This window comes from Salarias fasciatus, chromosome 14 (genome assembly GCF_902148845.1).
Source record: "Salarias fasciatus chromosome 14, fSalaFa1.1, whole genome shotgun sequence".
In the NCBI taxonomy this organism is placed as follows: domain Eukaryota; kingdom Metazoa; phylum Chordata; class Actinopteri; order Blenniiformes; family Blenniidae; genus Salarias; species Salarias fasciatus.
In genome coordinates this window covers 7,014,876-7,030,855 of record NC_043758.1, presented here as the reverse complement: position 1 = coordinate 7,030,855, position 15,980 = coordinate 7,014,876, and the positions used below count along the sequence as shown (strand labels likewise).

General features: G+C 42.6%; 1 protein-coding gene across 2 annotated transcripts; it reads left to right on the top strand.

Annotated features, from left to right (window-relative positions):
- Positions 1–612: 612 nt before the first annotated feature.
- Positions 613–15,963, top strand: LOC115400996 (probable E3 ubiquitin-protein ligase HERC4). Of its 2 annotated transcripts, XM_030109116.1 has the most exons (23): positions 613–865; positions 6,328–6,487; positions 6,836–6,912; positions 7,148–7,375; positions 7,487–7,578; positions 7,682–7,809; positions 10,138–10,292; positions 10,506–10,561; positions 10,661–10,752; positions 10,848–10,907; positions 11,006–11,102; positions 11,204–11,384; positions 11,545–11,696; positions 12,719–12,838; positions 12,966–13,064; positions 13,198–13,377; positions 13,560–13,700; positions 13,798–13,964; positions 14,238–14,304; positions 14,405–14,475; positions 14,760–14,943; positions 15,220–15,322; positions 15,409–15,963. In XM_030109116.1, the coding sequence occupies exons 1-23, from the start codon at positions 649–651 to the stop codon at positions 15,624–15,626; spliced, it is 3,045 nt and encodes a 1,014-aa protein (XP_029964976.1). In that variant the 5' UTR covers positions 613–648; the 3' UTR covers positions 15,627–15,963. The 2 variants fall into 2 exon arrangements, with proteins under 2 accessions (XP_029964976.1, XP_029964977.1); XM_030109117.1 differs by lacking the exon at positions 15,409–15,963 and having other exon boundaries at positions 15,140–15,277.
- Positions 15,964–15,980: the final 17 nt, after the last annotated feature.

Sequence of the window (15,980 nt, the reverse complement as noted above, 5' to 3'; positions counted from 1 at the left end):
TAAACTTGATTTGAATTGGATGACTCTCCTGGGTCTTCACTAGGTTTCATTTCTGTAAAAACAAAACCTCTGCCTGGTTGCTCTGTGCCTTATTTGTGGTAGCTCCTGATATTATTTACAATGTAAAAGGTTTTACAATTGTAAAACAGATACTATTCTGTTTTAAATACAATGTTGATGTTATTGTCGGAAATCAGGGCTTTGTATGTTATTATGTTACATCTTGTCTACTGTTCTTGAGCGAAGAAAAAAATTGTTTAAAAAATTTTTAAATGTCAGAAAAATGAACACAATGTTTGAAAATCATGTAATAAAACTCAGTTTAAAAAATAAATGTGAAGTTGATTTTTTTATGTGGCTGTGATTATCGTGATGCGTTTTTCATCATTAAGCTCGGAAATTTGAACTTTATAAAGGTTTTGCGTACTTTGGAGTATTAAAATGTCTAAATACTTTTGAGGAGCAAGTGTAATACCTTGTTAGGATAATAAGCTTTTGTGAAACCGATATTTTTATTTCGAAATGCAGAGTTTTAATGTGTTCTCTAAAGCTTGGAAGTGTAATGTCCGACAGTCAGTGAAGGCATCACTGTTTGATAAAACTTTGCCGCAGCCCGAGTCCAACTCAGTCAGTCCGTCAGCGTGAAATATGCAGCTGTATTGTTGGGGAGACAGCTCCAGTGGACAGTTCGGTCCCCGGGGGGGCCTCAGACCGGTGTCCTGGACTGTCCCCGGGACCATCACCAGTATCTGCTGCGGAGACAGTCACACCATATTCCTCAACGCAGATGGAGACGTCTTGTCATGCGGACTAAACTCGCAGGGACAGCTGGGAAGGAGCAGAAATACAGATGGAAAGAAACTGAGTGAGTAATTAATAATAATAATAATAATAATAATAATAATAATAATAATAATAATAATAATAATAATAATATAAATGATATAAAACCTTGACTATTGTAGGTATTTATGTGTTATTGCCTCTCGTGAGGCTTGTGATTTTATTGAAAAACTGCCTCTTTCACTTGATACCTGACGGGTTTATTGCATCCATCTGAAGTTACGCAGTTTTTATTGACCGGCTGAGTTTCAGTTTCGTTTCATTCTCCTCAGTCCAGGAACGAAACTTATCAGAGGAGCTCCTGTCAGAAACAGCTGTGCAAGGAAAGCAAAGTCTTTAGAGTTTGATCATGGTTATAGGGAATTAGTCTTCATGTTTAATTACTCAGGAATACACAATACTGAAATATATAGTGAAAGTGAAAAGGTCTTTGAATGTCCTGGAGAGTAGCTGGATGATATGATCATTAGACTGGTGTGTGTAGAGGCAGGGGGAAAGCTGACACTTGCAGTCAGTATTACAGATTGTATTCTTGAACTTCATGTTTTTTTTCTTTGCTCAGCTTTTCATTTTGTCAGTGTGGAGCAAACTTACACACACACACACACACACACACACAGCATAAAAATGAGAGAATATAAATAAATAATACACATGGAGTGCAAGGAAGAGAAGATAGTTAAACATTTAGTGTAAACACAGACAGTACAGATTATTCAGTAAACAATAGAACATCACTGAAACTTAAATTCTTTTTTTTCTTTTTTCCTAAACTCATATCCTCAAAATTTTCAGCCTTATTTGAAAAAACACAGCAAAACTTCTGATCTTCTGAAGTATGAATTTTCTCGATGTTGTGTTTCAGATTTTTATGACATATATAAAAAGAATAGAATAAGAATAAAAACCCCAAAAGTGTTCATATATGGGTGATTCTCTGAATTCGGTGCTCTTTGAGCTTTCTGAGTATTGAAAAATATTCCACAAAAAATTGTGTTTCTAATAATTGCATCTGATGAAGGCATATTTGAACCTCAGAGAAAATAGGAATTCCCACCTTAGGCATGAAATCCAAATGAATGTGAAATATTATTGATTTAAAATGGACTGGCTGGTGCAACATTCAACCCCGTAACAGCGCTTCAACCATGTAAAAGTACTTTTTTGTTACGGAGTTGAATGTTACGGGGTTGAAGATTTTAGCTAAAAGTAGTCACACATCCATCATTAGCTAGGGTGTAGAGCATCATATACCATGAGGAAAACAAGAAATTCATGTATTTTACCAAGACAATTATTTGCTTTTACTCAAACAATAGTAAGTATCATTTACGTATGTAACAGAGTTGAAAGGTTGAGCTTGACGATGTCAATCTGATGATAAAAACAATTAAATATCACAAAGAAAGTATGCTAACACTTTCCTCTCTTAACAGAATGTGCGGGAAAATGATGAGAGATGTCACTTTCTGGATGCTGAAGAACTTGGGCTGAACCATTATTTTGAAAAGGGGGGGGGGGGTGATATGGTGTTACGGGGTTGACTGAGGGACATGGTTAAATATAGCCATTGTATAAATTGTATACATTTTTAATGTATTTTTCTTATATTTCTTCAATTTAGGTAATCATAGACAAGAAAATTATTATATTAGCAAACATATATATATTTACTGGATATTTTTATTTGGTTTATATTCAATGAAAAAGTAACTTTGGTAAGTGGGGACATGTACATTTGGCAGGCCTCTCGGCCTCAACAAGTCATACAATTTTTCTAAACATAATTTTAAAAATATATTTGTGTGTGTCGAGGTGTAAAATCTTCAGCCCGTCTCCATGAGGCCGCTCCAGCCGAGGCTTCCCCTCCAATCACGCCTCGATCCACAGAGCCTTTTTGGATCCCAATATCAAGGTGTACAATAAGGACCTGCCAACTTCTGGCTGTTTAGTGCGTGAATTTATTACAGGAAGATGTTGTTTCCCTGACAAGGAATTGTAGTCTTTTGAGTCCCTGGTCTACCCGTAAGTAGCGTCCAGCAGGCAAAAAGCGATGTCTAATCTCTGTGTGTCTATTTCTGATTCCCCGCTCGCAGGCGGGGTTCTCAAACAGTGGTTCTCGGTAGTTTTCCATCGTCCGCCCCGCCCTCTCTCCCAGGCATGTGGATCTCCCAGGTTCCGCATCCTGGGTTATCTCGCCCCGACAGTCTCCGTCTTTCACTCCCTCAAGCGTTATCTGCAAGAACTCAGACGAGAAAAACTTCCCGGGACCTCATGTGCTTTTTTCATGGTTAAGGTTACAAATCATTAAGAAATACAAAAGCAGCTGCAAAACAAAGTTAAATGCATATTATATTGTGATATTTTCCCCTGAGTATCATATGTGAGCAAGCAAGTATTAGAATAAGGATATTGAAACTGAAATAAATTCCCACATGTGCTATAATGTAAATACACATGGATCCTTCAATTTCTTGTTTTAAAATGCCTTTTGTGATTCACTTTATATGAAAATCTTTGAGGTAAAAGCGTGGTACACCAAAGTGCACCGAATTCAGAGAATCACCCATATAGTATTTTTACCTCTTTCTGAACTGTTGCACTCATGGTTTTGATTAAAGTTTAAGCAACTTTAGTTTTATAGTTTGGAGCTATCAAAAGTTTTTTTCTTCCCTCTCTGAAACTCTCGGGCATCCCCGGAGGGAGTAGAGGGAGGTTCACCCTTCATGGACCTGAGTCATGCAGTGGCACCTGTCCATTATCTGAACTGATAAACCCAGACACATGCCATCCTTGATAAGCAATGCTATGAAGCTGGTTAATTCAACCAGGCCTTTCCAGTCGCAATCAGTTTAGGGAAGAGTTTGCATCATCTGACCAATCACAGACTGCAGAGCAGCTTATGTAACAGAGGAGATAAGCATCCTCCAGAATTTTGAAGAATTCAAACACATTAACCAGCCCAAAAGCAACACTGTTATTGCAGCAAAAGCCAGGAAGGAAAGACTCTGTTGATGTGTAACTTGGTGAGATTTCACAATGTTGATTCATCTGGACTTATTGACCCCTCGAGGCCCGTGTTTTATCTCAGTGAAATAACAGAGCTTGAGGTAAATAACATCACTGGCTCACTTAAGAGTTCCAAAGCAAAAGATGCCCATGAGTTTGACACCTACACTCTGAAATTATGCAAAGACTCCATAGCTGAGCCTATAACACACATGATCAATTTGTCACTCAAGAGTGGAGTTGTCCCATCCACCTGGAAGATGGCTTCAGTCTAGCCTGGTAAACCAGCCCCGCCCACTCCTCATTCGCGTTTGGATTTTGGAGATCCAAATCCAAATGTGGATGAGGAGTGGGCAGGTCTGGTTCACGAGGCGAGCTTCAGTCATCCCAATCTTTAAATCTGGGGATAGACTAAATGTAGCTAACTACAGGCCCATTAGTATTCTTCCGGTGGTTTCTAAGGTGGCTGAAAAATGGGTTGCAAAAATGATCAATGAACATCTAAATAAAGGTCTTTGTCCCCTACACCCTTTGCAATTTGGGTTCCGCACCAATCACTCTACAGAGTTTGCAATTAGTTTCTAGAAAAAATTAAAAGCAAACTAGATAACAACACATGTGTTGGGGCGGTATTCTTAGACCTGAAAAAGGCATTTGACACCGTTAATCATGAAATTTTATTGTCAAAATTAGCACGTTTCAGTATCTCACCCAGTGCTGTTCAATGGTTCAAATCTTATTTATCCTTAAAGGTGCATTGAGGAGTTTGCACGTTTTATGCAAAACAGCGGCCCCTGCAGGCCTTGGGCATAATGCAGCTTAGTGAAACACTTGTGCCTGTAGCTTGCGTGCATGGAAGAGGGGAACTCCTTCCTCGCTCTTTTAGTAAAATTTAAGTTTCTTTTAACTGGTGGAGTCTGTGCTGGAGTTGTGGCAGTGCTAGAAGCCAGTCTTTTCTTACTTTGCAATGAATAAGTCAGGGCACATTGTACACATCATTAAAAATGTGTAACATATTTATGGTGGAAAATAAGTACTTTTTAAAGTTGAAAAACTCCTTAATGCACCTTTGAGAAAACAGTTTGTTACGATTAATGGTATCAAATGCCCTGCTCTGGATGTCCCTGTAGGAGTGCCGCAAGGGTTAATACTTGGTCCACTGTTATTCTCCTTGTATACAAATGATCTGTCAAATACATGAGCTGAAGTGGACTTTCAAATGTATGCAGATGATGCAGTTGTCTTCACACATGCAAAAACTCCTAATGAGGCTTTTTCCATCCTGACCTCGACTATGGAACAGATAAATCAATGACTTTTCAAATCTTGCCTGTTGCTCAATAGTAAAGAAACGGTCTGCATGATGTTCTCCAAACAGTCTTTAAACATTGCCCAGTCTGGTGTATTTTTAAGAGTTGAAGAACTAAAAATTGTTCCTGATTTTAGGTACTTAGGTGTGACTATTGACTCAACACTCAGTTTTAAAAAAACATGTCAAGAACCTATCAAACACAGTCAAGTTTAATCTAAGAAATTTTAGGCAGATTCGTCAATATATAACGCTTGGAGGCGCAAAATTTTTCTTACATTCAATGATTCTGTCACACATCGAATACTGTATCACATGCTGGTTGCTGACGAGTGTGGGTACTTCAAAATCTATAGAATCTCTTTACAAAAATTCGTTAAAAGTTTTTGACAAAAAGCCGAGATCCCACCATATTTGTGATGTTTTACAAAAGCACAACTTCTTGAGTCTAGAGAATTTTAAGCTTTTCAAATCTGCATGTTTTGTGTATAAAGTGTTTCATGGACTGGAACCCCCTCCACTGTTGGACTATTTTAAAATAAAGACTGGTGCAAGGACACGTTCCACCTCTAGGGGCGATTGTGAGGTGCCATTCAGAAGAACTGCTTTTGGACAAAATGCTCTGTCTGTGAAGGCCAGTAAGATCTGGAACAGTCTCCCCCTCACTGTCAGAGAACGCTCCACTTTTCCTCTGTTCAGAGCTTGGTTCAAAGTGTGGCTTAAAGCAAACCAGTCTTGTAATCACTGATTCTATTTTTAACATGTTTCTTTTGTACTATTTGTGTTCTTTTCTTCTTGTATCTGCCTATAGGGACTACGGATGTAAATTATCCTTGTGGCTATAATCCGGCATATTTACGCCTGTTATTGTCTGGCAATGCAGATTTTTATTAATGTGCACTGTCCCTATAAAATAAAAAATAAATGAATAAATAAATAAATAAATAAATAAATCAGACAATGTAAACAGACTTGAAAACAAGTCAAACACAAGTACAAGACGTCCTTCAATGCACTCAGCGACAAGGGTTTACTTTTTTACTTACATATTTTGTTAAAGGATTACATCTCTACACACTGTAAACTCTCAGTCCCAATGTGCAGTGCTTCTTATTGTCCCGGGAGACGTTCTGATGTTCACTTCTCTGTCCATCTTCTTCTGGAAGGTCGCGTGGAAGGCCTGGGTAATGTGGTGGCCATCGCCTGTGGTCAGGACCACAGTCTGGCTGTGGGTGGATCTGGACACGTGTTCTCCTGGGGGGCAGGGGTGGATGGACAGCGAGGACTGCCGCCTAATGAACTTGCAGCCATCGGTAACAGACCAAGGTAAAACTTCACCTTTTGGAAGATACACTCACTGGTTTCTACTTAAGTACACTTTTCCAATCTGCTTCTATAGTCTTGATCCATGTTCAACTTTATTTCTGCATTTGCAAAAAAAAAAAAAAATCAAAGTGTAATAAAAGCTTCAGTCAAGCTCTAGGCTTATCTTTTATTTATGTATTAATTGTGATCAATTAACTGTAAGGTCCTGAAATTCATTGCAGAACAGTTGTTTTGGAGAACATCGACTTGTGGAAATGTATCAAATTCACAGAAGTGGTTAATATGCACGCTTTAACTTTGGTAAGCGAAGCTCTAATTTTTTTGTTTTTTTATCTCACCATGATTCAGCCCGGTGCCTATACCGCTCGCCATGCCGATTATTCAGGTTGCCTGTGGAAACTCGCACTCCCTGGCATTGACCAACGGTAAGACGACGATGGCAGGAGAAATCTTTGTGTGCCTGCGTTGGACATCTCAGTCCTAAGGAGAAAGAAATCAGGACGCGGTCCCTTTTCTCACCACTTCCACAAATAAGGGTCAACAATAGAATTATCCTCCCCTAATACCCAAATATTTTTATCATTATAATTATCATTATAAACAGATATTGGTGAATATCTTCAATAAACAAAAGTTCCTTCTTTCCACTCTGTTGTCCAGGAGGAGACGTCTTTTCATGGGGTTTGAACAGTCACGGTCAGCTGGGCCAGGGGAAGGAAGTGGCGCTGCAGTACGTACCTGACCTGGTGGGAGCTCTGAGCGGCGTCGCCGTGACCCAGATTTCGGCCGGAGGGACCCACTCCCTGTTCCTCACGCTGCCGGGCCTGGTGTACTGCTGCGGCGCCAATAAGTCCGGCCAGCTGGGCCTCAACAGGGTGGATGATAAAGGTAGACATCAATCATTTACACCATCTGCAGGACAACTTTTTCTTTAGCACTAATAACTGCTTAATCTTAAGAGGTACATGCTGTTATCATCAAGATCATGGTCTTTAACAGGCAGGTTCAATGTCTGCATGGTGCCTGCTCTCAGACCTCTGGGTGTCTCCTTCATCAGCTGTGGAGAGTCGCACTCTGCCGTGTTGACAAAGGTACAAAGCCAACAGGCTCTCGACTTCCCGGCTGCCATTTACAAAATAATAGATAGTCATGCTCTGTTAGTCTGAAGTTTTAACACGACTGTGTGATTTCCAGGATGGCAAAGTCTTCACGTTTGGAGAGGGTTTCTATGGTCAGCTGGGTCACAGCTCCTCTGCAGATGAAGTGAGTCCCAGACTGGTGGAAGGTCTGGACGGACCCGCCTGCCAGGTTGCATGTGGAAGGCAAGTGACGCTTCCAGTTCAGACAGGATTGCTTGTTTTGGTTCAGAATCATATTCATAATTACTTCAAGAGTGACATTCTTAAGACTTCCATTAAGTTGATTTTAATGTGGTTTCCTAATGAGTAGGTACAATTTAAAGTGGGGTTTAAAGTGTGAGGGAGTGAGCCCCCGTCACACAGCATTAACCACATTGCAGATTTTAGAAGTCTGAATTGTCTAAATATTTGTATTTCAGCATGGTTTTCAACTCCCGACTCCGGGAGAGCTTCTCTCATGTTCCGAGGGAGGCTGGGGACATTGAGTCCAAGTGGACCATGTTCTCTATCTCCATTGTCGAAGCAACTGCTTGGCGCTGTGGTTGTAAGGTCTCCGGTGCCTGCCATGGTGGGAACCCCCGAACCCGGTGGTGGACACCGGAAGTAAGGGCTGCTGTCAAGCTGAAGAAGGAGTCCTATCGAGTCTTGCTGGCTCGTGGGACTCCAGAAGCAGCTGACAGGTACTGGCAGGCCAAGCGAACTGCAGCTCGAGCAGTTATGGAGGCAAAAACTTGTGTCTGGGAGGAATTTGGGGAAGTCATGGAGAAGAACTACCGGTCAGCCTCAAAGAAATTCAGGCAAACTGTCCAACGCCTCAGAGGGGAAAGCAGTTCACCACCAACACTGTTTACAGTGCAGGCAGTGAGCTACTGACCTCAACTGGGGATATTATTGGATGGTGGAAGGAACTGCATCACCACGTCTTGTGTGGAAGAAGCAGTCGCTGAGGTCTCGAAGGGGGACTTGTCCATCACCCAAGCTGAAGTCACTGAGGTGGTTGGTAAGCTTCTCGGTGGCAAGGGTGGATGAGATTCACCCCGAGTACCTTAAGTCTCTGGATGTGCAGGGACTGTCTTGGTTGACACGTCTCTATAACATCATGTGGCAATCGGGAACAGTGCCTCTGGATTGGCAGACCGGGGTGGTGGTTCTTCTTTTTAAAAAAGGTGACTGGAGGGTGTGCTCCAACTATAGGGAGACCACACTCCTCAGCCTCCCCGGGAAAGTCTATTCCAGGGTACTGGAGAGGAGGATTTGACTGATAGTCGAACCTCAGATCCAGGAGGAACAATGCGGTTCTCGACCTGGTCGTAGAACACTGGACCAGCTCTATACCCTCCATAGGGTGCTCGAGGGCTCGTAGGAGTTCACCCAACCAGTCCACATGTGTTTTGTGGATTTGGAGAAGGTGTTCGACCATGTCCCTCATGGTGTCTTGTGGGGGGTCTGGTCCGCATTGCCGGCAGTAAGTCGGACCTGTTCCTGGTACTTGTTGGACTCCGGCAGGGCTGCCCTTTGTCACCGGTTCTGTTCATAATTTCTATGGACAGAATTTGTAGGCGCAGCCAGGGGCTGGAGGGGGTCAGGTTTGGTAGCCATAGGATTTCATCTCTGCTTTTTGCAGACAATGTTGTCCTGTTGACTTCATCGAACCCGGACCTGCAGCATGCACTGGGGCGGTTTGCAGCTGAGTGCGAAATGATGGGGATGAGGATCAGCACCTCCTAATCCGAGGCCATGGTCCTCAACAGGAAGAAGGTGGTCTGCCCCCTCCAGGTCAGCGGAGAGACCTTGGCCCTAGTAGAGGAGATCAAGTATCTTGGGGTTTTGTTCAAAAGTGGGGGATGGATGGAGCGTGAGATTGACAGGCGAATTGGTTCAGCGGCTGCAGTGATGTTGTATCGGTCCAATGAGGTGAAGAAGGGGCTGAGCCGAAAGGTGAAGCTCTTAATTTACCGGTCAATCTCCGCCCCCACCCTCATCTATGGTGAGGAGCTCTGGGTCATGACTGAAAGGACAAGATCCCAGATACAAGCGGCTGAAATGAACTTCCTCCGTAGGATGGCTGGGCGCTCCAGAGATAGGGTGAGGAGCTCAGTCACCAGGGAAGAGCTCAAAGTAGAGCCGCTACTCCTCCACATTGACAGGAGCCAGTTCAGTTGGCTCTGAAACCTCTTTAGCATGCCTCCTGGATCCCTCCCTGGGGAGGTGTTCCTCACATGTCCCACCGGGAGGAGACCCCAGGAAAGACCCAGGACACGCTGAAGAGACTATGTCTTTCGGCTGGCCTAGGAACACCTCGGGATCTTCCCGGAAGAGCTGGAGGAAGTATCAGGAGACAGGGAAGTCTGGGCATCACTACTGAGACTGCTGCCCCTGCGACCCGGTCCTAGATAAGCGGTATAAAATGGATGAATTGATGTATGTATTTCACTATAGATTGATTTATACAGGATGTAAACAGATCTGTCTTATGAATTCACACATGAACTTCATTTGTTGTCCCCCCAGGCATCACACTCTGGTTTTGGGCTCCTCTGGCCAGCTGTGGGCTTTTGGCAATGGGTCGAAAGGTCAAACTGGAAGTGGAACGGCGGATCGCAGTCAGAGTCCGGCTCTGGTCCAGCTTCCCTGGACCACTGACAGCTCGGCAGCCGTACCCAGCGGTTCGTACGCTCCAGCTCCGGCTCTGAACACAGATGTTGGATTTTAATGAGGCCCGTGTTGTTGAATCTAAATGGACCCAATAGACTGTTGTTGTGATTCTTCATCGGCCCTCTTGACACACAGTGAAATTATTTTCTAATATTTTGAGGCTCCTAATATGTAGATGAAGGTCATGAGGTGTAAGACTAACAGATTTCTTTCATATTTACCAGACTTGAAAATATCAGCTGGATGGAACACAAACTTCACATACTCTTCACCTGCACAGGTAAATATACTAAAGTTCATAGATTTTACAGTAATGATCATCAAAATAATGATTTAAAAAATCTTTTTTTAATATCTTGTTTTTTTTCCCCCTTAAAAGAGGGGACACCATGGACAGATCATCGGTCGATTCGATGAGGCCAAACTGCAGAAGTGGCTGTCACAGAGACATGGCAGCACCGAAGCAAAGAAGTGATTCACTCAATTTTGCAATTGTCCCGACATGCATTAAATAATTCCCACAACTTTAAAATGTTCATAATGTTTTTCTGTATTTTTTATGATAGAGAAATCGCAAAAATGTTCTTGACAAGTTCAAGTCTCGTTGCAAGTTTCACAAAAGCTGAGTGAGTTTTTTTTTCCAAGTCACTCCAGTTTCAGCTGAATTAAAGCAAGTTTCATTAAGAAAAACTGTCACTTTTCTGTGTTCATGTTTTACGTTCAGTGGGTTTCCACTGAAAGCCGACGCCTTGACTGTGGACCTTGAGGCTGCCAGTCGCACCTTCGACCAGATGCTGAAAATCCCGTGGATCAAACAATCAGTGAGGAGCATAAACACTCAGTTATTTCGACTGAAATTGGCTGCTGATATATAGACAATGATGAACTAGATTATTAAAATGTCCCACTTCCGTCCATGCAGGTGAACATGAAGGTCCTGATTAACTTGCTGGTGGCGTCACGAACTCTCCTGAAGTGTCCAGAGATCCTGCTGGTCCTGCTGAGCTGCCCCCTCCTGCTGGAGGACTCCAACGTCATGAACATGGCTTTACCTGTGGCGGTCGTTATCGATCATCTCAATGAGAAAACTGTCTCCAGCCTAAGTAAATATCTCAGAAATACACTATGAGAATGTACTGTATTAATGATTGGATTGTTAGCTTGCATGTCAGCAATTACTACACAACAAACATCTAATGATTCTGATTAATGGAATGTATTCTCTTTTTAAAATGCTGTATCTGTGTTTTGTTGTGTCTGCAGGAAGTTGGTGGTCTTCGCTGCCTGTTTCCCTGCTGATCAGGCACATCATGGTCTTCAAGCAGGCGTTGGGCTTCATGCTGGCGAACGGCCTCCTGGCTACCCACAACGATTCAGTCAGATGCCTGCTGAATGCTCTCAAGCTCCTCTACAAAGTCAGTATTTAATGTTTGTCACATTAGGTTTGGTGTTTAGAATTACTTCACTGATCTGAGGCCAGTAAAAGTTGAGTAACAGTGACTGAGACTCATCATCAGATCTGACAGACATGAGACCCTTAGTGCCCCGAATCCAACTCCAGCCTGTGAATCTCCAAACAGCGCAGACACTGATGCTTTTTAAAATCCTGACGATGGCGGAACTATTTAGTTGCGTGAGAAACGTCAGGTGTGGCTTGTGAATGGGCTGAAATGCGTGAGAGCTGAGAACCCTGTCTTTCCTTTTAGCACTGCAACCCGCTGCAGCACATACGTATTGACCTGCCATCATGTTGCTACACTGCAAAAACGGCAAAAACTCAACGTCTTACCAAGTTCATTAGTCTTGTTTCTGTCAAAATGTGTCATCTCACTTGATTTAAGATAATTTTAAATAGAGAGACTTATTTCTTGATTTAAAATTCTCTTATCAAGATCTCTTTTTAAGTAAAATGTAGTTGCTTTATGGACAGATAATTTTGCTAGTTTTAAGAGTAATTTTCTTTAATTTAGGGTTTATATCTTGTGTTTGGGCTACTCTTTTTTTGTAGCATATTCCTCGTAGTCGTAGCGGGCGGCAGCTTGCCAGGCGCGAGCTTGTATCCCGCCCAGTGGATTTATTACGTGGGAAAAGCAGTCTTTGCCCTCCTGTATTTTATTGGTTCATAGCGATTTGTATCCAGAAATACTCAGAAATGCAGTTTTGAGCATCATTTTGTCTAGATATGTCCTCGAGCATCATAAAAACGCTACATGAACATGTGAACATGATTTTCATTGGAGTAGGTCTATTCAAGCATCATTGGTTGCAAAGTTTAAACAGATCTCGGTTTATTTAATTGTTTTTTAATCCATTTTCAAAAAACTATCATTGCTCTCATACCTTATATTATCAAAGATAATAAGTACTGTTTCTAAAATGCCAAATTATTATTTTTTAATTATCATTCCTTTTTGTTGTGATAAATATTTATTCACAGGCAAACAAAGTTGGAGGGTCCTACAAAGTCCCACTGAGCACCTTTTATGTGGAGGAAATAGAAACAACTCTGGAACCATTTCAGGACTTCAATCTGTGGCTGCTGTATGCTGCAGAGGAGGTAAAAACTTCACTTTAGAGGTTATACAGTGTTACATTGTCTCAGATCAGCAACCTGCCCGTCTGTCTCGAGTCATCAGTTTGAGAGCTTCTCCTGAAATGATGACATACTGGTGGTTCTATTGAAGGATCAAGAACAGACTCCTGCCATTTTCTGTCGCTACCCCTTCCTCTTCACTCTGGTAGCCAAGGTGGCGATGTTCAACATCAGTGCGCATGTTACGAAGGTATTCTCTTTAAAAGTGACATTATGTTTGACTTCCAGCTTCTTTTGGAGTTCGACCCCATTGATGCTTTTCATGTCTTAGAGCTGTTTTTCCTCCTCTTCTTCTTCTTCTTTTTTTCTTTTTTAAATGTCAGGACGCGCATCGTTTCGCTCATCAGATGGCTTTGGCTCAGCCTGAAATTGCGCTGACGAGCCCAACAGACTCGGCCCCACCGCCGGTCTTCCAGCTGACTCTGAGACGAACTCACCTGGTGGAGGACACCTTCCGACAGCTGGACGCAGCCGAGCACTGCGCCTACCGGAGGGAGCTTCTGGTACTCTCAACGTCTCAGTCTGTAAAATCAAAAAATAAAGCTGACACAGTCTTAAGCTAAAATGTGTGACTCTTATCATAATATCTTGACACTTCTCTCTATCCATTTCTGAAATTTTTAGACATGATAGGTCATGATTACTTTACTTACAAAATATCCTTTTGTTTGCTTTCGAATTCCAGGTGCAGTTTAAAGATGACAGGAAGTTGATGAACGTGAACAAAAAGGACCTTTTCCTTCACATTTTTGATGAGCTGATCGCGCCTGAATCTGAGATGTTCATGCACAACGAAAGCACGAGACTGGTTTGGTTCCCTCCCAGGGTAGGTCCAGGTTCACTCTAGAGGAAAATACAGCAAGTTCTGAACTGGTCAGTTATGTGAAATTACAACAGTTTTTCTGTTTCCAAACCAAAACCAGCCGAAAGTGGAGGAAAAGCGCTACTTCCTGTTTGGGATCTTGTGCGGTCTGGCTCTTTATAACCAAACCATCATCCACCTGCCCTTCCCCCGGGCTCTCTTCAAAAAGCTGCTCCGCGTGCGGCCGACGCTGGACGACTTGAAGGAGTTCCAACCTGTGGTGGCAGAGTAAGAGGAATTTTTAAAGATGTGCAACTCATATGATCCATTTTAAATATTGAAGTTCAGTCGACTCTGCAGTGATTAATTATACTGGATAGGTAATTATAGAAATGAAGACTTTTTTTTAGTTAGAGTCAGATCAGATGTGTTTGTTTATGAAGAAATATTATAAAGCACATTTGAGTCATTTTGCAGCTGTAGTGGTCCAGTAGCACAGTTAGCAACGTCATCCAATGCGTGCTTGTGGAAACTATCCTCAGCTGTTTTCTGTTTCTTCAGGTCTTGCAGGAACATTCTGGAGGAATGCTCTCCTCATGAAGTGCAAACTCTGGAGACTACTTTCACCGTATGTTTCACTCTGTTAGTTTTTTTATTTTTTAAACATGTTATCCATGCAGTGGCATGATGCCAGTCTGGAATATTTACATCTGCTGTATGTATTGCAGGTGTCCTGGGGTGGTGAGGAAGTAGAGCTGGACCCCCAACAACCAGGGAAACTGGTCACAGGGTCCAACAGGTTGGTTTCATAGAAGAAGTGACTCTACCATCACTGCATCACACTCTAGTCTTCAGTGTGTTTCTGATGAGATCCAGCTCTCCCTGTGAGCTGACAGCTGTTCTGCATGTGCGTCGTTCTCGGAATACAAACATCACATCTGCACCCGTCCAATAGACTGATCATAATGATGCATTTATGAGCAACATCTTTTTGCCATTTATGACTTTGGAGCAGTGTGTGGTAAACTTCAAGCCTCACACACAACGTTTTTGTCAACTTCTTTGTTTTTTTGTTCCCCTCAGGAAAGAATTTGTTGCCGCCTATGTTGACTATGCCTTCAACAAGTCGGTGGAGGGAGTGTTCGAGGCGTTCAAGCGAGGGTTTTTTAAAGTGTGCGACATCAGAGTGGTGGAGTTCTTCCAGCCGGAGGAGCTGCAGTCGGTGATGGTGGGCTACAAAGACGCCGACTGGGAGGTGCTGAAGCAGGTGTGCAGAAGAATTACAGTCATCTGAGAAATGCACACAGAGACAGAAACCGCTTTTACAAGATTACATCTTTATTTTATTGAAGAGTTGGAAGCCAGGCATCAAAAATCATGAATAAAAGTTTTCTTTATTTTTGTTCTGACTGAACTTGAACACCTCAACCAGGACTTTCTGTGTTATTGTATTGAGTGTCCAGCCTCATGATCTTCGTACAGAGAGCAGCTTTCCTGCTCACAGTCGACCTGAGTGACGTTTCTTCTCATCCTTCCTGATCAGAACACTGTTTATGAAGGCGAATACCACGCAGCGCATCCCAACATCCTCATCTTCTGGGAGGTGTTTGAGGGCCTGACTGAGGACGAGAAGAAGAAATTCCTCTGTGAGTGTTTCGATCAGCACGTGACGAGTTCAACACTGTCACACTTCACGATTCGTCTCACCTCACCGAGTAACATCCTCCCTCAGTGTTCCTGACCGGCTGCGACCGCGTGCCTTTCCTGGGGATGGAGTGCATCAAGATGAAAGTGGCCGTCCTGCCCAACGCCACCGAGCTGCACCTGCCGGAGTCGCTCACCTGCCACTGCCTGCTGCTGCTGCCCATGTACGGCAGGTACCCGGTGGACAGAACCATGAGGAGCAGACTTCTGGAGGCCATTAATCACAACAGAGGCTTCTGGAAGTGAAGGCACTCTGCCGGCTTTCAACCTGCAACCTGTCCAGAGTTCTTTTTCTTTTTAAAAATGCGTACGCCACACTATCGCAACGTCATAACACCTGAAAGCATTCTACACAAGTAAACCGTGTCTTGTGACAGTTTTACAGACTAACACTTTGTGCAACTATTTGTATTCATTTTCATATCATGCATGCTTTTTAACTTAAACTTATAGAATCACTTCCAAAAACTAGATACTATAGATTTGCAACCTTATTTCCTTTTTGACATCAAGAGTTTAATCAAGATAACAGTCACTTTTCTCATTTACATTTTACCAAGAAAAAAATAAATCATCATCTCCATAGTTTTGTCTTGTATT